The 25,717-nt window shown below is 48.1% G+C and overlaps 1 protein-coding gene across 2 annotated transcripts in view; it reads left to right on the top strand.

Moving 5' to 3' along the window:
• Sptbn2 (spectrin beta, non-erythrocytic 2) overlaps positions 1-22,117 on the top strand; it is a 43,700-nt gene extending 21,583 nt beyond the window's left edge. For both annotated transcript variants that reach the window (XM_041662032.1, XM_041662033.1), the window contains exons 13-37: positions 108-261; positions 470-1,340; positions 4,061-4,198; positions 4,564-5,320; positions 6,737-6,939; positions 7,290-7,380; positions 7,560-7,706; positions 9,964-10,227; positions 11,868-12,092; positions 12,340-12,429; positions 12,928-13,188; positions 13,273-13,403; positions 13,805-14,009; positions 14,622-14,996; positions 15,716-15,960; positions 16,052-16,190; positions 16,623-16,707; positions 16,971-17,167; positions 17,471-17,613; positions 17,703-17,778; positions 17,852-17,902; positions 18,096-18,316; positions 18,560-18,733; positions 19,270-19,312; positions 19,641-22,117. In XM_041662032.1, coding sequence (XP_041517966.1) covers positions 108-261; positions 470-1,340; positions 4,061-4,198; positions 4,564-5,320; positions 6,737-6,939; positions 7,290-7,380; positions 7,560-7,706; positions 9,964-10,227; positions 11,868-12,092; positions 12,340-12,429; positions 12,928-13,188; positions 13,273-13,403; positions 13,805-14,009; positions 14,622-14,996; positions 15,716-15,960; positions 16,052-16,190; positions 16,623-16,707; positions 16,971-17,167; positions 17,471-17,613; positions 17,703-17,778; positions 17,852-17,902; positions 18,096-18,316; positions 18,560-18,733; positions 19,270-19,312; positions 19,641-19,868 — 5,514 coding nt within the window. In that variant the 3' untranslated portion in view covers positions 19,869-22,117. The remainder of the gene's footprint in view (positions 1-107; positions 262-469; positions 1,341-4,060; positions 4,199-4,563; positions 5,321-6,736; positions 6,940-7,289; positions 7,381-7,559; positions 7,707-9,963; positions 10,228-11,867; positions 12,093-12,339; positions 12,430-12,927; positions 13,189-13,272; positions 13,404-13,804; positions 14,010-14,621; positions 14,997-15,715; positions 15,961-16,051; positions 16,191-16,622; positions 16,708-16,970; positions 17,168-17,470; positions 17,614-17,702; positions 17,779-17,851; positions 17,903-18,095; positions 18,317-18,559; positions 18,734-19,269; positions 19,313-19,640) is intronic.
• The last annotated feature ends 3,600 nt before the right edge of the window (positions 22,118-25,717 follow it).

Below are 25,717 nucleotides of genomic sequence, written 5' to 3'. Positions count from 1 at the left end.
GCCATCCAAAGAGAGTGGAAGGAAGATGCACTGCAGTGAGCTTGGCAGGCTGGTAGGCTGCTAGGCCGTTCTCAGACAGGCACTGGCATGCCATGTGTGTGTGGCAGGGCCGGCTGCAATCTCAGGACCTGGGCAAGCACCTGGCTGGAGTGGAAGACTTACTGCAGCTGCACGAGCTGGTGGAAGCAGACATCGCAGTGCAGGCTGAGAGGGTGCGAGCAGTCAGCGCCTCTGCCCTGCGCTTCTGTGATCCAGGGAAAGGTGAAAACTGGGGGGAGGGTGAGTTGGAAATGAAAGGACTGGGAAACACGAAACAAGCTTGTCACTCGGGAACATTTGGGGGCAGGATCACCGATGGGCAGGTAATGGTGATAGCTAGACCCAGAAGGGAGACCTACCAGAGTGACCATGACAAGGGGAGGGGGTGCAACTGACGCTCTGGACCTCTGGCTTGCTTTTTTCTTTTCAGAGTATAGACCATGTGACCCACAGCTGGTGTCAGAGAGGGTGGCCACTCTGGAGCAGAGCTATGAGGCCCTGTGTGAGTTGGCAGCAACTCGAAGGGCCCGTCTGGAAGAGTCACGTCGTCTCTGGAGGTTCCTCTGGGAAGTGGGTGAGGCTGAGGCCTGGGTGCGGGAGCAGCAGCACCTCCTGGCCTCAGCTGAAACAGGCAGGGACCTGACCGGTGTCCTCCGTCTGCTCAACAAGCACACAGCCCTACGGGGTGAGATGAGTGGTCGTCTGGGGCCCCTGAAGCTTACCCTGGAACAAGGCCAGCAGTTGGTGGCTGAGGGCCACCCTGGAGCCAACCAAGCCTCAACCCGTGCAGCCGAGCTCCAGGCCCAGTGGGAGCGGCTGGAGGCCCTGGCCGAGGAGCGAGCCCAGCGGCTAGCACAGGCTGCCAGCCTCTACCAGTTCCAAGCAGATGCAAATGATATGGAGGCCTGGTTGGTGGATGCACTACGCCTGGTGTCCAGCCCTGAGGTAGGGCATGATGAGTTCTCCACACAGGCCCTCGCCAGGCAGCATCGGGCCCTCGAGGAGGAGATCCGAGCCCACCGGCCCACACTGGATGCCTTGAGGGAGCAGGCTACAGCCCTACCACCTGCACTGAGCCATACACCTGAAGTTCAGGGCAGAGTGCCCACTCTGGAGCAGCATTATGAGGAGCTGCAGGCCCGGGCGGGTGAGCGTGCACGAGCCCTGGAGGCAGCCCTGGCACTCTATACCATGCTCAGCGAGGCTGGGGCCTGTGGGCTCTGGGTAGAGGAGAAGGAGCAGTGGCTCAACGGGCTGGCCCTACCTGAGCGCCTGGAGGATCTGGAGGTGGTACAGCAGAGGTAAGGACTGCGTTTTCTTTGAGATGCATCACCTGTGAGCTGAGGGTCTGATACAGGGATGCAAGCGCCATTATAAACTGCCAGCAACATCCCTCTGAGCCTTAACTGTATTGAGTCATAACTACCATCTTTTTATAGGGTTCTATTGTTGTTTCTCTTTTAGTTTTAGTATGTGTATTTTTAAAGATGTATGTTATGTCTGTGCACCCCTGTGTGCCTGGTGCCTGCAGAAGTCAGAAGAGAAGCTGAAACTAGAGTTACTCGTCCCTGCTCTTTGCTTCCTTCTCTGGCAGTTCCTAGCATCTGTGGTCTGCTCTGACCTCTTCTTCCTTTTATGACGTTGCTTCTCTCAGTGTATCCTCTGAAACTGGAGTTACTGATGGTGGCATGTGGGTACTGGGAACCAAACCTGTGTCCTCCACAAGAGCAACCATTGCTCTTACTCAGTGAGCCCTCAGGATCTCCTCTTCTGATTTTAGTACACGGAGACCAGGCCTTGCTCTAGAGCCTAGGCTTGGTGAACATGTAGCAGCCCCCTCCTGTCTTAGCTTCCCGAGGGCCATGATTACAAACATGTGCCACCACGCCCAGCCTTTTAGAGTTTTAATGAAAACATTGAGCGTACTCAAAGCATGTCACAACTAGACCCCGTGTGTCCAGATCCCTTTATTGTCAATAATGTTGCTCTTTTTTATTGATTTCCCTTTTAAAAAGCAAGTCTCTGGTATGATTCTTCAAGACAGCCCCTTTAGGAAAGATGAGGAGGTATCCTTATATATAATAATAATACTTTTAAATTATGTGTGGACTTAAAATAGCACCTTTGGAAGCTAGATACGGAGTATGCCTATGATGCCAACATCCAGGAGGTCATGGCAGTCTCTATAAGTCTGAGACTGGTGGGCGCTGTATAGGAAGTTCCAGGGGCAGCCTGGGCTACATAGTAAGATCCTGACTTAAAACAAGTTTAAAAAACAAAATAGCTGGTCTGGAGGGATGGCTCAGTGGTTAAGAGCAATGCTTTTACTGAGTTTGCTTCCCAAAACACATATCAGGTGTCTCACAGTTGCCTGTGAATCCAGTTCCAGGGGCCTGACACTATCTTGTCTTGCTTCTGCTGGTACACACACACACACACACACACACACACACACACACCAAATAAAAAAAACCTGAGTTGTATCCAAAGAACAGTAAACCTTACAGTTATTTAGAAAAGGCATCGTTTTTTCTCTCTCTTTTTATATTCATTTATTTATTTATTTTGAGAAAGATTTTCATTATGTAGCCCATGCTGTCCTGAAACTTTCTAGGTAAGCCAGGCTTCCCTTGAATCACAGAGCTTCGTCTTCCTCTACCTCCTCATTCCTGGGATTAAAGTTGTATGCTACCATGACCATCTGAAAGGACATCTTTATTGAACTTCAATACCACTATCACATAAAAAGTAACTCTTAGATATTACTCACTGTCAATCTATAATCAAATTTCCTGGCAGGTTTTGAAATATAAGTAAAAATTGTTTTGAAGTTTTTAAGATCTCCTATTACAGTGTGGATTTGGCAAACTATAGGGCTAAATCCAGCCTGTGGCCTGAGTTGGGTTTTATTTTGTTTTGTAAATAAAGTTTTATTGGAGCAGAGCCATGCCCTCTCATTTATGATCTTTGTGGCTGTGTTCACCCCTCCTAGTTGAGTTGGGGACTGTGGCTCAGACTGTGACTCACAGAGCCAAAATTATTAAGTATTTACTCACCTGGCCGTTTACAGAAATGTCAGGGGTTCCTCTCCCCCAAAGACATTGTCGTTCATATCTTGATGCTTGGACATTTGTTTTTGGTTGTCTTTTTAGCTCATAGTAGCAGGATGGGGCATGGGTAGGTGGTTACAGAATAAGAGCCGTAATAGGAACACTGAGGTTCTGATGAAGGTAGGGACCCCTCTGTGCCACAATTGAATTTGACTTGCTATACATGTATTCCTGACTTTAGGCCTTTACTATATCTTTGAGTACCCTACAGTAGATAGTTTTTCTCCTGGTTTTGAGGGAGTTGGGGGCTCTCTAGGCTAAGAGGCACAGTAATGCTGGAACAGAAGCCTCATGGTTAAGTGTAGTGAGTCTCTGTCCCATCAGCCAGCTCCCAAATTATGACATGGAGACTTATTATTCATTACAAAAGCTCAGCCTTAGCTGAGGCTTGCTCATAACTAGTTTTTATAACTTAAATTAACCCATATCTTTAATCTACATTCTTTTTTAAAAAATATTTATTTATTTATGTGTTATGTATACAATATTCTGTCTATGTATATGCCTGCAGGCCAGAAGAGGGCACCAGACCTCATTACAGATGGTTGTGAGCCACCATGTGGTTGCTGGGAATTGAACTCAGGACATTTGGAATAGCAGGCAATGCTCTTAACCTCTGAGCCATCTCTCCAGCCCTAATCTACATTCTTTTATGTGGCTCAGTTACCTTTACTCTTTACTCCCCATGCTGCTTCCTCCCTGTCCCCTGGCATCTTAGCCCTTCTTCTTCCCAGGGTCTTCTGTGCTTGGAAATCCTGCCTAGCTGTTGACTGTTCAGCACATTTTCACAGTATACAAAAAAGATTATTCCACAATATTTAAGGGACAGTGTTTCTGTGGGCATTTGAGGGCAGCTACCTGGTGGCCTTGCTGCCTCACACCATGCGGGACCTACTCTTCCCTTGCCTCAGGTTTGAGACCTTGGAGCCTGAAATGAATGCCCTGGCTGCACGGGTTACTGCTGTAAATGACATTGCTGAGCAGTTGCTGAAGGCCAATCCGCCAGGCAAGGACCGCATCATCGGCACCCAGCAGCAGCTCAACCACAGGTGGGCTTGAGGTGGGGAGGCAGCACAAAGATTAATCTGAAGAGAAAAAAAAACAGATTTACTTACTAGGTAATGCAGATGGCAGTTGAAGGAAGACTGGTAGGGCCTAGAAGGGTGGCTGAAAAGGAGGAGAGAAACTTGGCTAGAATATGTTGAGAGAAGTCATAAAAGGAATAGAAGAGACCAGGGCAGTCCAGAGAGGCTGGGAGCTATCAGAAAAGGAAGCAAAGAGCAGGGATGAGTAACCCTTATGAGAGTAGAAGCAGGAGTTGTATGCAAAGAGCAGTAGGAAGAGGTTTCCAGGTACCTGGCCAGGGCAAGGAAGCTAAGCCCATTCCACATGTAGACCTTTCCCCTACTCACAGGTGGCAACAGTTTCGGTCCCTGGCAGATGGCAAGAAGGCAGCTCTGACATCAGCCCTGAGCATCCAGAATTACCACCTAGAGTGCACAGAGACCCAGGCATGGATGAGAGAGAAGACCAAGGTCATTGAGTCCACCCAGGGCCTGGGCAATGATCTGGCTGGTGTGCTGGCCCTGCAGCGGAAACTGGCAGGCACTGAGAGAGATCTGGAAGCCATCTCTGCCCGGGTGGGTGAGCTGACCCAAGAGGCAAATGCCTTGGCTGCTGGCCACCCAGCCCAAGCCCCTGCCATCAACACCCGGCTTGGAGAGGTGCAAGCTGGCTGGGAGGATCTTCGGGCCACCATGCGGCGCCGAGAAGAGTCCCTGGGTGAGGCGCGAAGGCTGCAAGACTTCCTGCGCAGCTTGGATGACTTCCAGGCCTGGCTAGGCCGCACACAGACTGCTGTAGCCTCTGAAGAAGGGCCAGCCACCCTGCCTGAGGCAGAAGCCCTCTTAGCCCAGCATGCAGCCCTTCGGGGAGAGGTGGAGCGAGCCCAGAGCGAGTACAGCCGCCTCAGGACCTTAGGCGAGGAGGTGACCAGAGACCAGGCTGATCCCCAATGCCTCTTCCTCAGACAGAGGCTGGAAGCTCTTGGAACCGGCTGGGAGGAATTGGGCCGCATGTGGGAGAGTCGGCAAGGCCGCTTGGCTCAGGCCCATGGCTTCCAGGGATTTTTGAGAGATGCTCGCCAGGCTGAGGGCGTGCTTAGCAGCCAGGTAAGAGCCCAGGGAATTTACTCCCAACTAGAAAGACGAGGAAAATAGGGATTAGGGGAAGGGGTAGGCAGTACTATTGGGTGGAGTAGTTGAGCAAGCAATATAAGCAGGAAGAACATATTAGAAATAGTTTTTTTTTTTTTTTTTTTTTTTTTTTTTGATTTTTCAAGACAGGGTTTCTCTGTAGCTTTGGAGCCTGTCCTGGAACTAGCTCTTGTAGACCAGACTGGTCTCAAACTCACAGAGATCCGCCTGCCTCTGCCTCCCAAGTGCTGGGATTAAAGGCATGTGCCACCACTGCCTGGTAAAATGTTTGCTTTTTTTAAATTATTTATTTATTATGTGTTGTCAGGATTTCTGTCCTTCCCAGTTCCCGCAGTCATTAAGTCCCAAAGAAATCACACAGAGGTCTACATCAATCATAAACTGATTGGCCCATTAGCTCAGGCTTCTCATTAATTCTTATAACTTACATTAACCCATTCTTATCTGTGTTAGCCACATGGCTCAGTACCTTTTTCAGCGGTGTAGTCACATCTTGCTTCTTCTGTGTCTGGACAAGACTGCAGAGGAATGGGCTTCCTTCTTCCCAGAATTCTTCTGTTCTCATTGACCTGCCTCTACTTCCTGTCTGGTTGTCCTGTCTATACTTCCTGCCTGGCTACTGGCCAATCAGCGTTTGTTTAAAATATAATTGACAGAATATAGACCATTCTCTCATACCAATTATGTATACAATGTTCTGTCTTCATGTGTCCCTACAAGCCAGAAGAGGGCACAAGATTTCATTACAGATGGTTGTGAACCACCATGTGGTTGCTGAGAATTGAACTCAGGACCTCTCTCTGGAAGAGCACTCTGTGCTCCAGCCCCTAGAAATATGTTATATGTTATTACAGTTACTTTTAACCTTCCTAATGCTGGAACCCTTTGATATAATTCCTTGTGTTGTGGTGACCCCAACCATAAAATCATTTCATTGCTACTTCATAGCTGAAATTTTGTTACTGTTATGAATCATAATGTAAATAGCTTATATGCAAGATATCTGATGTATGACCCACAAAAGGTCACAACACACAGGTTGAAAAATGCTTTGTTATTAGAATATAATAATTCTAACAAAATTTAAATGTAAATATAACCACGATGACTTTTGAAAAAATGAAAAGGCTGGCTAGTCCTGTAACTATTAAATAAATCAATAGATACCAATAAGGTGGAACAGGATTTGGAATGGTGAAAGTCCTCCAGCCCAGTTGCCTTGCAGTGTTGTAAGATCCCCATATCAGTGGCCCCTGCCCTGTCTACAGAGCCATCTGGACACCTGTTCCTCACCAGGCTGATTTCTGTGTACCTCTGGGCAAGTCTTCTCAGAGGGAGAATCTGCATGCTATGACTGTCTCTCCCACACAGGAATATGTTTTGTCTCACACGGAGATGCCAGGGACACTCCAGGCTGCAGACGTGGCCATTAAAAAGCTGGAAGACTTCATGAGCACCATGGACGCCAATGGAGAGCGCATCCGTGGACTCCTGGAGGCTGGGCGCCAGCTGGTGTCCAAAGGCAACATCCATGCTGAGAAGATCCAAGAGAAGGCAGACTCCATCGAGAAGAGGTGTGATGAGGATGGTGGGACAAATGAGGAACTTGACAGAAAATAGTGGGAAAGGATGACCTAAAGCTTAAGACATGGAGCACTCAGTACATCTATGAACTGACAGAGGGCAGGGAGCTGGAGGCAGAAGACCAAATAAAGGAAGGTCAGAGTGGTTGGACAGGCTGGATCAGGATCCATGAGGGTCTTGCCACATTGAACCAAATTGAAGCCTACTAGCATGGCAGACCTAGAAATCAGATTCCTTGGGTGTCTTTTGGGACCCCTAGAGGTCATTATTCACATAAGAGGAAGACTGGACCTTCTAGGTGAGTTAAGGGTCCTGGTTTCATTCTGGGCTGTCATTGCAGGCACAGAAAGAACCAGGAGGCAGTACAGCAGCTTTTGGGCCGCCTTCGGGACAACCGAGAGCAGCAGCACTTCTTACAAGACTGTCAGGAGGTGAGGCTCCCAGTTCCCTGGCATCCCTGTAGCATCTCCTAGCTATCCATCCCTTTCACACACATACACACACCCTTTATGGCTTCCTCTGGAATCCTTTGCCTCTCCTGGCTCATCTGCCACAGCACTCCTCCCCTCTAAAAAAAATCTCCTTCATGCCTACTTTATACTTGCACTAGCTGAAACTCTGGATTGATGAGAAGATGCTGACAGCTCAGGATGTTTCCTATGATGAGGCCCGCAACCTGCACACCAAGTGGCAAAAGCACCAGGCATTCATGGCTGAGCTGGCAGCCAACAAGGACTGGCTGGACAAAGTGGACAAGGTAACTAATGTAGCCAGAGGCACAAGATGATGATCCTTTAGAGCTGCTTCTGGGCAGATCCTGGACACAGTATAGGCTGAAGGGGCCTAACCCCAGAACATGTTTTTTCCAGATGCGCACATTACCAAAGTGTAAAGTTAGGGCTTGGGGATGAAGTTCAAGAAAATACAGTATATTAGAGAGCCGAATTGTGACTTGGGTTCAATGTCATAACTGTTTCTAGACCTGCAGCACCACAGCCTCTTCTGCTGTGACGTCTGAAAAGATCTATAAAGGGCTGACAGGAAATACTTCATGCTTTCTAGGCCATATAGCTTGTGTTGCAGCTCCTCGTCTCTGCTGTCACAGCACAAAAGCAGTCATAGAAACTAACAAGCATGGCTGTCCTCCAATAAAACTTTATGAAAACAGGCAGGGGGCAGATTTTGTCCATCTGCCTTGGTCTGACAACCCTTGTTTCCGAATCTTGTTCTTAGTACTTTGTCTCCCACACAGCTGTGCCTCAGTCACTGAGGACAAGTGAATATTTACTTCTCCTCAGCAAATACTCCTAGAGGTGGTAATACAAACTAGGTGTGGCTAGGTGGTGTGTGGCACATGAAAAGACATTTTCCCTTTCTCAAGAGCATACAACTGGGGAGCGGAAAGCAGTTTTCTGTATTTGCATTTGCTCCGCAGATATATACTTAACACTATATGCAAAGTACTGAGAGAGAAAGGAGGTGATGCTAACACTGGTTCAGACTTCAAGAAAACACTATAGCCAGGATGTGAGGTATATGTAGACAGCTAAATCAGATGCAGAGCAGAAGGCTGTCTGGTGGCACAGGACCTGTAATACTAGTTCTAGCTACTTGGGAAGCTGAGATGGGAAGATCCCAAGTTCAAGGCTGTCCTGGACAACTTAGTGAGACTCTCTCTCAAAATGAAAAGTAAGAAAGGGCTGGAGCTGGAGCTTTGACTAGTATGTACAAGGTCTTTTGTTCAATGCCCAGAATTGCAAAACTAAGTGAAAAGACCCAGAGCAGAATGCAGTCTGCCAAAAGGTAGAGTCCATAAAGGCTGACACTAAGCAGGTTAGAGATGAGGGAATACATCAGGGCCACCTGTGGAAGGAAAGGAGAATCGTAAGCAAGCAGAAATATTAGGTTCTAGGCAAAGTGGATGATAAGCAGGAAACCAGAAGTGTGAGGAGGAAGTCAGCCTGTCAGGAGCATAGAATGTGTACAAAGCCCCTGGAAGGTAGAAAAAGGGTCCTAGGCAAGGTCAGGAAAAGCCTGGATCACTATGCAAAGAGTGTGCTAAAGGCTGGGAAGCCACACAAGCCAAGCTGGCCATGGCCCCTCTTCATCCCGACAGCCCTATAAAGGGCCTGAAAGCATCTGACTTTATGGTCTCAGAAGCAGACCCTAAAACCTGAATTTTGGAGCAGCCCGACTTCAGGAGAGGTGATGCCGTGACAGAAGAGTCGTCTAGATAGGATATGTTGAGGTAGAGATGCAGCTCAGGAGTAGAACATGTGCTTGGCATATGTGGGCTCAACCCAGGTTCTATCCCCAGTACCACAAAGGAGGATGAGAAGAATACCATCATGCCAGGCTTGCCAGCAGGTTTTGGGGCACCCTGGAGACAACACAGAACCTGAAGCAGTGTTACCCCACCTACAGCATGAGGTTGCTGATTAGTCATTCATCCCCTCCCTGGCTGCCATTGGGTGAGGCCATTTCTAGCTCACCACACATGCTTCCTGTACTTCCAGAGAAACAAGGCTTCAAGCTGAAAGGCTAAAAATGGGGAGACCATGTGAGATTCGCTTGCTGTAAGAAACGCGAAATGACAGCAGTCCGTGTGCAATGCAACACTAGAAGCTATGAGCAGTAGGGACCCCAAAATAAGAAATTATTGCAGGTGGCTTTTAAGAGAATTTTTTTAGGCAGGATCTTGCCATGTAGACCAGGCTGGCATTAAACTCACAGCAACCTTGCTGTCTCAGACTCCCAACTGCCAAAATTCCAGGCCCGGCTCACAATGGCTTAATAAGTGAGTAAGGAGTAGAGTATGATCAACAATGAAGAGGAGTCTAAAGGCTTTAAAAACCTCTGGGAAGGGTCTACTAATAAGACCACCTTACACGGGAAATTAGAACTATTTGGTACACTTCAGTTCTCTGCTGTTCAGATCTCTAGCCTGTGATCAATCTGCAACATTCAGTGGTATCTAACTTTGGCACTTACACCTCCTTTGTCCTGTCACCTAGGAAGGGCGGGAGTTGACTCTTGAAAAGCCAGAACTCAAAGTCCTAGTGTCAGAGAAGCTGGAAGACCTACACAGGCGCTGGGATGAACTGGAGACCACCACCCAAGCCAAGGCCCGCAGCCTTTTTGATGCCAATCGGGCAGAGCTATTTGCCCAAAGCTGTTCTGCTCTGGAGAGCTGGCTGGAGAGCCTGCAGGCCCAGCTGCACTCAGATGACTATGGCAAGGACCTCACCAGTGTCAACATCCTACTAAAAAAGCAACAGGTATGCAAGGGACCTTTGGGGAGAGTGAGCAGCAGGAGAATGGAAGAGAGTGCCTGGTACATGACATCTTTTAGAATCTTGAACAGATTTCTGGCTTATTTGTTTTGTTTTTCAAGACAGAATTTCTCTGTAGCTTTGGAGTCTGTCCTGGAACTAGCTCTGGTAGACCAGGCTGGCCTCGAACTCACAAAGATCCACCTGCTTCTGCCTCCTCAGTGCTGAGATTAAAAGCATGCACCACCAGCACCACCCAGCCATTTGTTTATTTTTTAAAGTTGGTTCTGGTTTGTAGTTCTGGAGGTCCAAGGACTATCTGCTCCGTTCTGATGAGAGCCTTGTACTGTGTGGTAAGGTGACAGAACAGGATGGAAATTAGCGTGTGTGAAAGAGAGGGAACACAGGAGGATGCCTCACTTTACAACCTCTTGTAACTAATCCAGTCCCATGGGAACTACATAAATTCCTTTAATATGATACTCACCTCTTAAAGGCCCTCTACTGTCTTTCAACACTTTGTCTTGAGGACCAGATTTCAGCATAAGTTGTAGAGGAAACAAATCACATCTAAGCTTAGCACATCTTAAAAAGAATTCTGCCACAATTGTCAGAAGACCTTTTCTCTTTAAAGAGACAGTAGGGCCAGCAATAGCTCTGTGGGTAAAAATGCTCATCACCAAGCGTAACTGTTTGAGTTCATCCCTAGAACCTACATGGTGGAAGTAGAGAGATTGAACTATACACCCACAAATAAATAAAATGTAACAACAACAACAACAAAAACAAAAAGCAAACATTGTCAACAGAGCCACGTGATAAATATTTTGCATTTTGTAGGTCATATGATTTCTATCACAGCAATTCAACTTTTGTCTTTACCATGTTAAAAGAAAAAGCCATAGATGCAATACATAAGAGGAATGGAGCTCCAATACACTTTATTTACAAAGTAAGCTGTATTTGCTGATTTCCTGACCTGAAGAATCCTGGAATAGCAAATAATAGAGCCCTGGCCCTGAAGGGAAAAGAGCTACCAGATCCCTTTTCTGTGGGCAGTTTTTGAAGCCCAAGGAAAAGCAAAGCATGTGGTCTCCAGTGCAATGTGTATGCCTCTTGCGCCCTCTTCTGACAAGGCTGGCACTGTAACAATTGGCAAAAATAGAAAATGCACTCACTGGTCTAGTTAGCATCTCAAAATAAGGCAGAAGTGGATTTGGGATTGAGAGACAATGAATTCATAATATGCATAATCGTCACATAGTCCTGGAATGTGTGTGTGTATAATATTATATATTGCCGGGCGGTGGTGCCGCACGCCTTTAATCTCAGCACTCGGGAGGCAGAGGCAGGCGGATCTCTGAGTTCGCAGCCAGCCTGGTCTACAAGAGCTAGTTCTAGGACAGGCTCCAAAGCTACAGAGAAACCCAGTCTCAAAAAACATATATATGTTGTGTGTGTGTGTGTGTGTGTGTGTGTGTGTATGTGTGTATGTGTGTGTGTGTGTGTGTATATATATATATATATATATATATATTTAGGACTGACCTATCTAGGCCGTGGGCTCAAGAGTCATTACTGACTGCATCTTCTGAGTTTGAAGGTAGATATGTGGCACTGGCATCTCTTTTCTCCTCTGTTTGCAGATGCTGGAACGAGAGATGGCTGTGAGAGAAAAGGAGGTGGAGGCCATCCAGGCCCAGGCAAAGGCCCTGGCCCAGGAAGATCAGAGTGCAGGGGAGGTAGAAAGAACCTCGAGGGCTGTGGAGGAGAAGTTCAGGGCCCTGTGTCAACCCATGAAGGAACGCTGCCAGCGCCTGCAAGCCTCCCGAGAGCAGCACCAATTCCACCGGGATGTGGAGGATGAGATCGTAAGTCACCAGGCTGGGCATGGAATGGCAAGCTACCCCCAGCCACGTGGCTCTCTAGTCTCTTTCGGACACTGGAGAGATGCCCACAGTGCTCCGTTCCCTCTTCTCTTACATGTTGAGAGTGTCTCCTCTAAGGATGTTCTGCAGGGCCCTCTACTCTAGAATGAGATGGCTGCTCCTTATATACACAACTGTAGCCATAAGCAGCTCCTCTTCGCACCCCAATTAACTTTTCCTTTCTCTCCAGTTGTGGGTAACTGAGCGGCTACCCATGGCCAGCTCTATGGAACATGGCAAGGACCTGCCCAGCGTTCAGCTTCTCATGAAGAAAAACCAGGTGAGGCAGAGGGCAGGGGTGAAAACAAAGTTCCCAACAGCCTCTTCAGAGCTTTGTTTTCTCCTTTTTGGGGAGTGATGATGTCAGATGGAGGATGGGTGCAGTGGTTTTGAGACAAGGTCTTACTATGTATCCTTGTGTGGCCTTGAACTCACAGAGACCTGCTTGTTCCTTCTGGGATTACAGATATATGTGTGCTGCCATGTCCAGCTCCTGTGTTTTCACCTATGATAGGGTTTCTGTGGCATTATCTTGTTGTTATGTAGCCCTAGACCCGGCGATTTAACTTTCCCTAGCTCAGGAGGGGGCCTCTGTTGGTAGGAAAGCATGAGGATTGAAGGGATATCACACTGTATCCCTAAGCCTGGAAAAAGTCCACAAGAGAATTCAGGAAGGAAAATAATATAGGGTGGGGCTCCAGGTAGAGCAGGTCTAAGGGGATATAGGCTGGGGGTTCCTTTTGCAAGCCTTTCAGTGTATCTTCTGTGACTGGAACAGACCCTGCAGAAGGAGATCCAGGGTCATGAGCCCCGGATTGCAGACCTCAAAGAGAGGCAGCGTGCTCTGGGAGCAGCAGCAGCAGGTCCAGAGCTGGCTGAGCTCCAGGAAATGTGGAAACGCCTGAGCCATGAGCTAGAGCTTCGGGGTAAGCGACTGGAAGACGCCCTTCGAGCCCAGCAATTCTATCGTGATGCTGCAGAGGCTGAGGCTTGGATGGGTGAGCAGGAGTTACACATGATGGGCCAGGAGAAAGCCAAGGTGAGAGCCAGAGTAATAGCTGTTTGTGGCCAGTTCTTCCTGCTTCGGCCCCTGCTGTCTGATGTCCCCCTTTCCCTCTCCCAGGATGAGCTGAGTGCCCAGGCAGAAGTGAAGAAGCATCAGGTATTGGAACAAGCCCTTGCCGACTATGCCCAGACCATCAAACAGCTAGCAGCCAGCAGCCAAGATATGATTGACCATGACCACCCAGAGAGGTGAGTGTGTGAGTATCAAAGGGCCTAGACTCTGGAGGAGAGGAGGGCTGACTCTGGGAAAGTATAGGAATTATGGCATCTTTTGAACCATGTGCATATAGAATAGACTAGAAAGTTAGGAGAAGGGCTGGAGAGATGGCTCAGCGGTTAAGAGCATTGCCTGCTCTTCCAAAGGTCCTGAGTTCAATTCCCAGCAACCACATGGTAGCTCACAACCATCTGTAAAGAGGTCTGGCGCCCTCCTCTGGCATGTGGGCATACATGGAGGCAGAATGTTGTATACATAATAAATAAATATTAAAAAAAAAAAAGAAAGTTAGGAGAAGCAAGGGACTTGGCAGGCAGTTAGGGACCTAAGAGACAAAGCTCCATGGAATAAGCCATTCTCTTTACCCCTGCAGCACGAGGCTAACAATCCGCCAAGCCCAGGTAGACAAGTTGTACGCCAGCCTGAAGGAGCTGGCAGGAGAGCGGCGTGAGCGCCTGCAGGAGCACCTCCGGCTGTGCCAGCTCCGCAGAGAGCTGGATGACCTGGAACAGTGGATACAGGAGCGTGAAGTTGTGGCAGCCTCCCATGAGTTGGGCCAGGACTATGAGCATGTGACTGTGAGTGCCACACAGATCTGCACCAGGGAGGATCAGGGCCCACAGGGAGACCAAAGCTTTGGCCCAGGCAGAATGCTAAGGATGGGGACACAGAGCCAGACAGAGAAGGCACTGTTCTTTTGAGTTTCAAGTTATATAAACTGAACAATTTTCAGAAAGAAGGGTGTAGGGTGACCATAGGTAAGGATAAAAATGAAATTGCTATACTTTTTCAACAGACCTCAACAAAACAGGGTGAGCTTCAGATTCTTTGCTGTGGTTGAAGGTTTGGGCCCTCTGGTACAGAAATCTGGACTATAGTTACCGTGTCCTTGTTAAGGGCTAAAGGGTCCAAGTGTCTCTAGGTACCTTTAGGATGTCAGGCACTGTATAGAACTGTGATATTATGTCACCCTAGCCATCTTGGTTCACATATGCACCCTGGTGAAATTCCCCAGTAACACATTTCTCAGGATGTGTTCTCACTATTAAGCAACATAGAAGTGTAAATTTTTAAAAACTGCTCACTGACCAGCGGGTTCTCAGTTTTGGGGAGAGAAATGACTGCTTCATGAGACAGGGACCCCACACACTAGGTCTCATCCCTGTCTCTACAAATGCTTCCTTCATCAGATGCTCCGGGACAAATTCCGAGAGTTCTCCCGGGACACCAGCACCATTGGCCAGGAACGTGTAGACAGTGTCAATGCACTGGCCAATGGGCTCATTTCTGGGGGCCATGCTGCACGGGCCACTGTGGCTGAGTGGAAAGATAGTCTCAACGAGGCCTGGGCTGACCTGCTGGAGCTGCTAGATACAAGAGGTCAGGTGCTGGCTGCTGCTTACGAGTTGCAGCGTTTCCTGCATGGGGCCCGTCAAGCCCTGGCACGGGTACAGCACAAGCAGCAGCAGCTTCCAGATGGGACTGGCCGTGACCTCAATGCCGCTGAGGCCCTGCAGCGCCGGCACTGTGCCTATGAGCATGACATCCAAGCCCTCAGTACCCAGGTCTGACCCTAGCTGAACAGGTGGGGAAGGGAAGGCTGAGAGGAAACTGTTTGGTGGGGAATTGGAGAGGGGTTTCATGCGCTAGAAAGATCTCTGAGAGGCTGGGAGGATGCCTCCATGGAGGGGTGGGCATTTGGAGATAAGGTTCCATCAGCTACCACATTCAGGCTTGTTTTATAAGGTGTGTGCACACACATGCATCAGAGCACACAGACCTTAATGTATGTATGGGGATTAGGGACAACTTTACGTTCCAGTAGTCAGGCTTGGAGGTATTGCTGGCTAAGTTCACACTTGTAATGAAGACCCATGACTTTTTCTAGTGGTCCTAATGGCCACAAGATCCCTCATGCTGTGCCCAAACCCACGTGTTGATACCACTCAGGCCAGAATTCTGGATTTACGAGATTAACACAGATATTCCTTCAACCCCATATGACCAGTCAGTCCCTAACCTAAATCTATTCTGCAGGCCGCACCTCTCCTTCTAGTTATCCTGGATAGGATAGCTCAACTTGATTTTAGAACTCCCCTGGGGTAGGGCTGGCCCCAGATGAAGCCCAGTAGGACAGAGGTGGTAGGTAGGCTCGGAACCTCGATTCTTCCTACCATCTTTTGGCTGGTGGAACAAACAGGAGGTAGAAAGCAGTACAAGGATGAGGGAGGCTTCAACTCCTCTGTCTCCCAGCTCTGCCTGACTCAGACCTGGGTTCCCATAGGTCCAGCAGGTTCAGGACGATGGTCACAGGCTACAGAAGGCCTATGCTGGAGACAAGGCCGAGGAGATTGGCCGTCACATGCAGGCAGTTGCTGAGGCCTGGGCCCAGCTCCAGGGAAGTTCTGCTGCCCGTCGTCAATTGTTACTGGACACCACGGATAAGTTCCGATTCTTCAAGGCTGTCCGGGAGTTGATGCTTTGGATGGATGGGATTAACTTGCAGATGGATGCCCAGGAGCGGCCCCGGTGAGAACCACAGTGCCTGGTATCCTCCACAGGTTATATTATACTACTGGTGGCTGGAGCGACTGGTAATACCATCTTTATATTGTCCTAGGGATGTGTCCTCTGCAGATTTAGTCATCAAGAACCAACAAGGCATCAAAGCAGAGATAGAGGCCAGAGCAGACCGGTTCTCCTCCTGCATTGACATGGGGCAGGAGCTGCTGGCCCGGAGCCACTATGCTGCTGAGGAGGTGGGTGAGATCTAGAGAGAACCTGGCCAGCCACACTGAGCACGGATTATTCCTGAAATTTCTCTTTCTGTTAATTTTATTTGTTTGTTTGGTTGGTTTTGTTTGTGGATTTGTTTGTTTGGTTGTTTGTTTGTTTTGGAGACAGGGTATTACCATGTCATTCAGGTGGCCACAAATGCTCTTGCTGAATCCTCCCAAGTGCTGGGCTATAGGTGTGTACTAGCACGCCGAGCTTTGATTTTTTTTCCTGTCTTCTGCTTCTTGTCATTCTTTCTTAGCAGGAATTCTTTCACTGTCCTCTCAATGCTGTCCAGAGACACTTCTCCTCTCACAACTATTTTCCTCTCTTGACATTAGAAATCATTGTTGTACTTCAGTGGTTCCCAGAGACCTTGGAAAGTCTTAAGTCATGCCTCCTTTCCCTACCCCCAGATCTCAGAGAAGCTGTCTCAGCTACAGTCCCGGCGCCAGGAGACAGCTGACAAGTGGCAGGAGAAGATGGACTGGCTGCAGCTTGGTAAGCCACTGTGGGAATGTCAGCAAGAGGGAGGGAGCTGATGAGAAAGGCCTGTGAGCATTGCCTATTTGTGGTTGTCACAGTGCATGATACCAGGAACCCTGGGTGTGGAATTCCAGGATCCTATACTTGGTACCTCCTGACAGTGCTCTGGGACAATGATGGTCTCTGACCCTGTACTTGAGGTTACCACTGCTACAATCCCCTGCCTCTACATACTCTAATTTTCCATCTCTCTATGACCCCCTCCCAAATCATGGCAGTTTTGGAGGTGCTTGTGTTTGGGAGAGATGCAGGGATGGCAGAGGCCTGGCTGTGTAGCCAGGAGCCAATAGTCCGAAGTGCAGAGCTGGGTTGCACCGTGGATGAAGTAGAGAGTCTCATCAAGCGGCATGAAGCCTTCCAGAAGTCAGCAGTGGCCTGGGAGGAGCGTTTCAGTGCGCTGGAGAAGCTCACTGCGGTGAGGACTGTTGGACCTCAGAGGTGCCCAACCCTATAGCAGCCCCAGCCCTGTTCTTGATACTGTTCAGAGAAGCCATTTCTTTTCTTCCTACTGCTTCACTGCATGTGAGCCCAGAGTGCTTTTCTGTTAGATGACCACAGATGTCAGTTAGCCTTGGTGCTACTGAGATTGCCCTGCTTCTTACCCTACCTTCTTTTAGATTCTCTTCTTCATCTGTCCTGTTTCATTGGGCTAGAGCTGAGAGGCATTTCAGCTTTTCTCCTCACCATGATTCTTGCTGACCCCAGCATTTCTTGACAGCTGGAAGAGCGGGAGAAGGAGCAGAAGAGAAAGAAAGAGGAGGAGGAACGGAGGAAACAGCCCTCTACTCCAGAGCCCATGGCTAGTCGGCCAGAAGGGAGTCTGGTAGACGGCCAGACAGCTCCTGACACGGTCTGGGATGGGTAAGAGCTGAATGCCTGGGCCAAGAGTCTGAGGTCGAGCCTAAGCAAGCTACAGATTAATTATTCTGTGTCACATTTGGTCATTCTAGAACCCAGTCACAATTGCCACCATCCACACAAGCACCCAGTGTTAATGGGGTCTGCACAGACACAGAGTCCTCCCAGGTAAGCTCATGTCCGTGAACATCCCTGTCAATCCTCCCAGTCCCCACATCCTCACAGCTTCTTATCTTTGCAGCCCCTGTACGAACAGCAAAGACTTGAACAGAGCAGTGTCCCAGAAGGGCCTGTGAGTCTCTCTGGAGGGGTGGATGTTGGTACTTGGGGGATAAAGGGACAAAAGAAGTGGGTAGGGATCCTGGGTATTAAGCTCAAAAGAAGCTTGGGCTGGGAGACCAGCTCTTGGCTATAGAACTTCCTGACTCCAAGGCAAGGTACCATACAAATCACCTATTAGCAGTGACATTGCTTTCCCCCCACAGGGATCTGGCACAGGGGATGAGTCCAATGGGCCCCGGGGAGAGAGGCAGACCCGGCCACGGGGCCCTGCCCCTTCTCCAATGCCCCAGAGCAGATCATCTGAATCAGCCCACGGATCCACCTTGCCTACACGAGGCCCTGAGCTCTCTGCTCAGGAACAGATGGAAGGGATGCTGTGCCGCAAACAGGAGATGGAAGCCTTCAACAAAAAAGCCGCCAACAGGTATCGGGCCTGGCTGTGCAGAGCCTGTAGCCTCTCAGGCTCCTGCTTCTAAGGAGGGTTTCCTAGAAGCTTCCTAGACAGAGAGTGGAGCACTTTATAGGAGTTTGTCCTTTTGGAAAGAGCTGGAACTAAGGACTCTCATAGGCTCAGAGGAGGGCCACAAGTGACCTAAGGACTGTATTGTTAAAGGTCCCACAAAATCCACCTATCTACCAGGTTTCTGACCCCACCATGTCTCCCCAGGTCCTGGCAGAATGTGTACTGTGTTCTTCGGCGTGGGAGCCTCGGCTTTTACAAGGATGCCAGGGCAGCTAGTGCAGGAGTGCCATACCATGGAGAAGTGCCTGTCAGTCTGGCCAGAGCCCAGGGCAGTGTGGCCTTCGACTATAGGAAACGCAAACACGTCTTCAAGCTGGGGTAGGAACCAGGGCTGCTCTCAGGTTGGGATGGACGGAGTCAGAAAGCAAGCAAAGTGGATGAATTGGGGATAGGGTTCAGAGGGAAGGAAGTGACCTGAGGAGAGCTCACGAATAGGAGCTGCTCTTCTAAGTGCTTGGGTACATTTGTAAGTAGAAGAGAGTAGAAATTCTGGGTCCTGAATCATATTAGAATGGCGGAGCTAAATAAAACACAGGCTGAAAAGTTATCTTGGATAGGAAATGTGAGGTCAGGATGCTAACTCACCCCGGCTTCCAGGGGCCTGCCCACTGCCAGCAAGAGCCTGTGTGGCCTTGGATGGAAATGAGCTTAACATTGCCCTCTGCGCTCTATCAGAAATAATCTGCATGTGCACATCTGCAAAATCCAGAAACTATGAAGATGTGTAAAATGTGATCTGGCCTCGAAGACTATGCCTTCCCAGTCAATCCAATCCTTGGAAAATACTGAGCTCTCAAAAGCAGGCACGCCAAATACAGTTTCTTAGCTCCGCCCTGTGCCTTCTTTCCCAACAGGTTACAGGATGGCAAAGAGTATTTATTCCAGGCCAAGGATGAGGTGAGCCTTCCCCTGCCCTGCTGTGTTCTCTCTGCCAGCATGTTGTTTTATGAGACAGGGTCTCATTCTGTAGGCTTGATTCCTATTCCAGAGTGGCCTCGCACTCATAGCAACCCTCCTAGCTCAGCATCCTAAGCCTGGGTTCACGGGTATATTGCCACCACGACAAGCTGAAGCTCCCTATCATAAAGGAGTCCTTTTTTTCCTTCTAAAATGAAAAAGTCAATCTTTTTTCTACTTATTCCTATTACATTTTCCTTCTGTCTGCTACATGCGGCCCCAGGTCAAAGTCCTTGAGTATGAGCTGACGTCTCTCTGTCCCTCACAGGCAGAGATGAGTTCATGGCTGAGAGTGGTGAATGCAGCCATTGCCACTGCATCCTCTGCCTCTGGAGAGCCAGAAGAGCCAGTGGTGCCCAGTGCCAGCCGAGGTCTGACCCGGGCCATGACCATGCCCCCGGTGTCACAACCTGAGGGCTCCATCATGCTTCGCAGCAAGGATGGCAGAGAAAGAGAGCGAGAAAAACGATTCAGCTTCTTTAAGAAAAACAAGTAGTTGGGGGCAAGACTCCTAGGCCAGCTCCCTCCCTCCGTTAAGGAAACTGCCAGGGACTATCGACAGAGACCGCCCTCTTGTCAGGACAACTGCCTGCTGCTAGGGTCTGCTGCTAAGGTCAGCCCATCACCAGGAACTTTCACTGAGGACAAACAAGTGTTCCCACAAACAACCTTCTTTTCTGCTATTTAATTCAACTGGTGGTGGGACCCAGGCAACCCCTAATATCACTCTTCCCCACCTTGTCACCTCTTCCCAAGCCTTATGCCTCCACCCCCACCATGGTGCAGATAGTGTCACCCTCAAAGTGGGCTATGTGGGAACCACTGTCCCTGCCTCAGGGACATTGTGCCACCACAGCTAGGGTGTACCATCCACCATCCAGTTCTTCGCCTCTGGGATCAGCCAGGACCCTCTCAGAGCTGAAGCAGGACCCAAGGGCAGGAACACCAGATGGAGCCGGAGGCACTGAAGCCTTCCCTGCCCATCCTGCCTCACCCTCTGACTCAAGTTGCTGCTCCTCCAGCCGCTCGAGGTGGCTCCCAAGTGTGAGTTGTTCAGGAGTAGCCACGTCCTTGAGTCTATCCAAGGAGGTGATTAAACAGCTCAGCTTCTCTCACTGCCTCTTGGTGTTGTTACTTTCTGACTGTAGCCTCTCTGGTTCTGGTCTCCGGTGTGTCAGATAGCCACTCTGCCCCCACCTTCTGAGCCTCAGACTCCTGTGATCCTGAGAGTCTCCCTATCTCAGTCTCCCCATGACAGTGATCTGTTTCACCGGGTTGACCTATGCTAAGCCTCTGTTTAGACCAAAGACATCCACTGAAGTTTGGGTTGATGTTAATTAACAGTATTCATGTTAAAAGGCAGCAAGTCACTCTCCCTGGTGCACACTTTTCTTTTTCCTTTAAAAAAAGTTGTTTTAATTTCTTGCATTGCTAGGGATGGAACCCTGGGCCTCATGCATGCCAGGCAAACACTCTACCACTGAACTACACTCCTGGTCCCTACACTGTTACTCACTCGCAAGTCTCTCAATTGTTTTCAGTAAGGGGTAGTGAAGAATGTTACCACAACCTAGTGTCAGCTTCTGCTCTGCTCAGCCAGCAGTGAAAAGGTGAGCACCCTACTTTCTGTACTTACCATAGATTCAAGGGTGCTCACGCAGAATCAGAAGAATGCCAGGTTCCCACTTCCTGAACTCTAGAAGAATGTCACCCTAGGAATCCATAAGGTACATCCTGAGCATGTAAATAAACACACAATATATTCTAGAGATTGAGAGAAGTATTTTTCTTAAAGTTTGTAGTGTTTAAAAAGGAGATATTAAAGTTGGAAGTTTTGGGTCTGTTTGCCTTCAGCATAACTGGTCAAGGGCCCCGGGCAGCTCTGACTGACGACTACCAGTCAAAACAGTGAGAAGCAGTATGCAGGGTAGGAACTAGCACCACACAGCTCCAGAATGGGCTCCATGCATCAGATCTGGCAGAACAGATCATTCACAGGGTAATCATCCTTTCTCTTAAGATAAGTGGATTCAGTCCCCCACAGCAAACATGCATAAATACAGCAGTAATAGCCCATCCACTTTGCCCATGATTCAAGTACAGTTGTGATACCTCCTGTTAGATATGGGAGAATCCTTGTGGACGGTGCAGATTATGTGGCTTGGGGGAAAACTAACTGAAAAGTTTAAAAGCAAATGTAGTATGTGTGAGAGAGAGGTTAATGGAAAAATGATTACTGATGTGTTACTGCAGAAAAGTCATGTGACTGAAAAGGAAAGACAGGAATTAGGTGAGAATTATGTACACATGTGGCTGCTGAAGCTGCTTCCTAGTATGATTCCATATGGGCAGAAAGGAGAAACTTTTGAATGTTGGTGGAAGAGAGGAAAGATGGTAGATGGAATGGGGCCCAAGGGGTACGAGAAAGGTTAGGGCACAAAAGCAGCATTAGTGTTGGTCCTGCACACTGGTGGGGAGCAGGAACAAACAGAGGTGGATAGGGTATGTAGGAATGAGCTTGTCTGCATTTTGACTGAACACCACTGACAAGGGTGGATTCAACTTGTGTTGGCCCGCTGTCCACATGGGTCTACAGAGTACCCAAAGTGTGACAAATCTAAACTTTGGTGTACTGAATGTATGAAATAACAGATTTCCAGGACTTTAGAGGGAATTCTAATATCTCAGTTTTATATTGAATATATGTTGAAATGTCAAAATTATTAAAAATAGATTTCAAATTTTTATAGTTTGATGTTTCTTGGAAATTTGTGTTTAATTTACTTATTTACTGTGGTGCTAGGAATGACACCCAGGGCCTTGTGCATGCTAGATAAATGGTTCACCATTGAGTTACACCCATTTGACCATTTTCCTAGTTCTTTTTGAATTATTAATATGGCTCATTATAACCCCATTAGCTAGCATTGTTCAAAATGGACCGCAGACATAAATGTGAAAAGCAATGGAAATGGAAGAGAACAAGACTATATGATTTGTGGTAGGAGAACATAAAAGAACAAGCTTTATGAAAGAATAATTAATTAATTGTTACATTTTATAAATGATTTACATCCTGTCTCAAAAAAAAAAAAACCAAAATTTACTTCCAGAGACAAAGATAATAGTGGAAAGACAGATCTTTGAAGTCAGTAAGAAATATCCACAATTGTAGCAAAGTCCTACAGCTCAACACAAAGCCTGCAACCTGAAATATAGGTAGAAGATAGGGGCAGGAAATTATTATGAGCACAAGCTCCAAGACTTTAAGAATAAGAAGGTATTTTCAAAATCCTTAGTTATGGGACAAAAACAAATCAAAGAAAGTTGGGAATAATACCTTCCAGCTCTTTGACAAAAATCAGGAAACAAATGTCAACCTTGGTAAAGATGGAAAAACAGTACCCCTTACATGTTACAAGAAAGAGGGAGGATATGCTAGCAGAGCTTTTCTGGGAACTTGGTTCTACTTAGATGACCTGGAATGGGTGTGGGTTCACGTGGGTCTGTAGAAAGTAGGCAGTGGCACTCCAAGGATGATTTTAGCCTTTCTAGCTGTAGGGGGCTCAGCCTCTTCTCGGACTGAGATGTTTTCCCTTAGCAAAGGGCTTCTTTATTATTCTCCAATTTATACCTTAGCAAGTTGGTTTCCGTATCCCCAAAACATCTTAAGTTTTTCAAAGGGACAATGCCAAATGCAAATTCTGTAGTTTTCCAAGTTTTTCCACACCAAATTTTGCATAGGCTTTGTACCTTTGGAAAACTCGGACACGGTTCACATGTTTAAATAGAAGGTGCTGAAGACAAAGAGCAGAATGAAGGCTACCTGCCAACATTCAGGAGCCAGGTGCAGCTATGTAGGAGCTGTCCCCTATACTTCGACATGTTCGTTTTCTGGGTCTACATTCCCCACAGCCTAATGTCTACATTAGAGCACAGAGGTTGCTAATCATAGCCCAGTTTATGGTGCTGAGGGGCTAAAGCAATTCCAGCGTCTTCTCACCTACACAAGGGAGATGGAAGCATGACCGAAGCAAGGCTATAGCAGGGATTAGACTTAACACATCATGTAGTGGGGCCATTTCTATGATTTAGGTGAACATACAGTGGGTGAACCTTGTTTAGGTTCAGCAAAGAAGTGAACTATAAAATGGAATTTGTGACAATCTAGGGAAAGTTTGAGCACAAATATTAGATGATACTGACATAACACACGTGGTGGCAGTATAGTTCAGAGAAGATCCCGGGCTCAGTCCCCAGTACTACGAATAATAATGATGCAGGTAAAATTACATTGTGTGTATAAAAGGCTGGGAGAAATGTTGAAGCCAGACAAAAGGTCCAGAGGAATTAGTCACCAGTCTACATTTGGGGGTTTGTTTTTGGCTTTGTCTTGTTTTGAAAATTTCCACGATGAAAAGTTTTTAATGGATTGAAAAAAATAGATGCATTAAAAGGAGTTGGAGAGACGGCTCAGCAGTTCAAACAATTGCTGCTCTTGTAGAGGACCCAAAAATGGTCGCCAACACTCACGTTGTGCAGCTCACAGACACCTATACCTCACGCTCCAGGGGATCTGACAGCTGCTGGCCTCTGTGGACACTTGCACACGCATTGCATACATTCACACAGACACAAACATACATGTAACGTTTCTTTTTCTCAACAAGGTTTCTCTGTGTACCTCTAGCTGTCCTGGAATTCTGTAGACTAGGTTGACCTCAAACTGTAAGTGCTGGGATTAAAGGTGTGCACCCCACTCAATGTTTTTCAATGTATTTAAAAAAAAAAAAGAAAGAAAGAAAAAAACCAGAGAATAGAAATAGTGGTGCACACCTGTAATTCCCAGCACTTGGGGGGTGGAGGTAGGAGAATTGTGAATTCAAGGCTGTTCTGGGTTACATGGCCAGTTCTTGGCCATCTCAAAATGGGGGGGAGGGGAGAAGAGGGCGTAAATGAAAATGTTAGAGACAGGAGGTAACTGTAAGCAGAACATTAATTGTAGAGAACTCGGGGAATTTGGGAAGGACAGAACCCAAAATGCAAAGTTGTGTGGTAGCAGACCCGGAACAAATTCCAGGACAGCCGAGGCTACACAGAGAAACTGTTTTACAAAACAAAAACGAGACATTTTAATTTTAAGCATCTGTGTCTGTTATTATAATTGGAAAGAGGATGGCTTCTGGAATTACTGGGAAAGATGGATTTTGGGGTTTTTTGTTTGTTGTTTGTTTGTTTTTTGGTTTTTTCGAGACAGGATTTCTCTGGGGGTTTTTTTTGGAGCCTGTCCTGGAACTAGCTCTTGTAGACCAGGCTGGTCTCGAACTCAGAGATCCGCCTGCCTCTGCCTCCCAAGTGCTGGGATTAAAGGCGTGTGCCACCACCGCCCGGCGAAAGATGGATTTTGTGAAAGAAATGTTTCCAAGTAGTTTGGGGACCTGGTCCTTATAGTATTGGAGGCTGACGTTGGAACTACCACAATGGGGAAAGCTGTTTAACCCCCATCCTAGGACCTCTACTAAGAGATAAACTCAATCCATCCATCTCCCTAAACGACTACGCTTTGCTTTGTTGAATGGGATAGTGAGCAATCCACGGAGCCAGTGCCCTGCTGCCACCAGGAGGTGCCCTTGGACCGCAGCTGAAAGTCAGGAGCCTGACAAGTGCCCGTGCCTTTGGCAGCTTAGATATGGAGCCCCTTGTCACCCTCACAGTCCCAAACCGAGAATCTCTCTGGATTTCTTCACCACGTGTATTTTGGGAGTGCTCATTTCAGGAACCATGACAGATTTACGAGAGAGGGAAAGCCCAGCCCACGTATATTCATGAATAAACATAACAAAGTAAAGTTCGGATAGAGAAATATCTTCCTCAGTGTAACGAATTACAGATCATTACACTCAGACCTAACCCAGCTCTGTCAGCGATCATCTTTCCGCCCCTCGACTCTCAGTCTCAACTTCCTCGCCAATAAACAACACGATTGCGGTGAGAATTAAGTTGTTCTAAGGGAGTTCTCGCTCCTTTCCACCCAAACGAGGCAGAGACTGGGTTAAGATGGGGTGCCTAGACTTCTGAAGTGCCGCTCTCAGCCGCCACAGGAGAAAACCCCCTTCTAGCGGGCCCAATGAGACAGCCCTTTGTCATCGGCCTCCCTCGACAGTGGACTAATAGCACGCTCCATTGTGATGGTGAGGCTCCCCCTGGGCTTACGGTTTCGCCGAGGCAGTGGTTGCTTCCTGAGCCCTTTTGACGCGCCAGCCGAGACCCTCTCCCAGGGTGGTGATTGGCTAGCCGGGGCTGGGGGCGGGCTGACCTCCTCTCCGCAGTGCCGTCACCGTATGA

This window comes from Microtus oregoni, unplaced genomic scaffold (assembly GCF_018167655.1).
Source record: "Microtus oregoni isolate MIOR12 unplaced genomic scaffold, Mior012 000012F_ref0000307, whole genome shotgun sequence".
NCBI classification, from domain to species: domain Eukaryota; kingdom Metazoa; phylum Chordata; class Mammalia; order Rodentia; family Cricetidae; genus Microtus; species Microtus oregoni.
The sequence above is the reverse complement of the archived record's forward strand: the minus strand, read 5'-3'. Positions and strand labels throughout refer to the sequence as shown.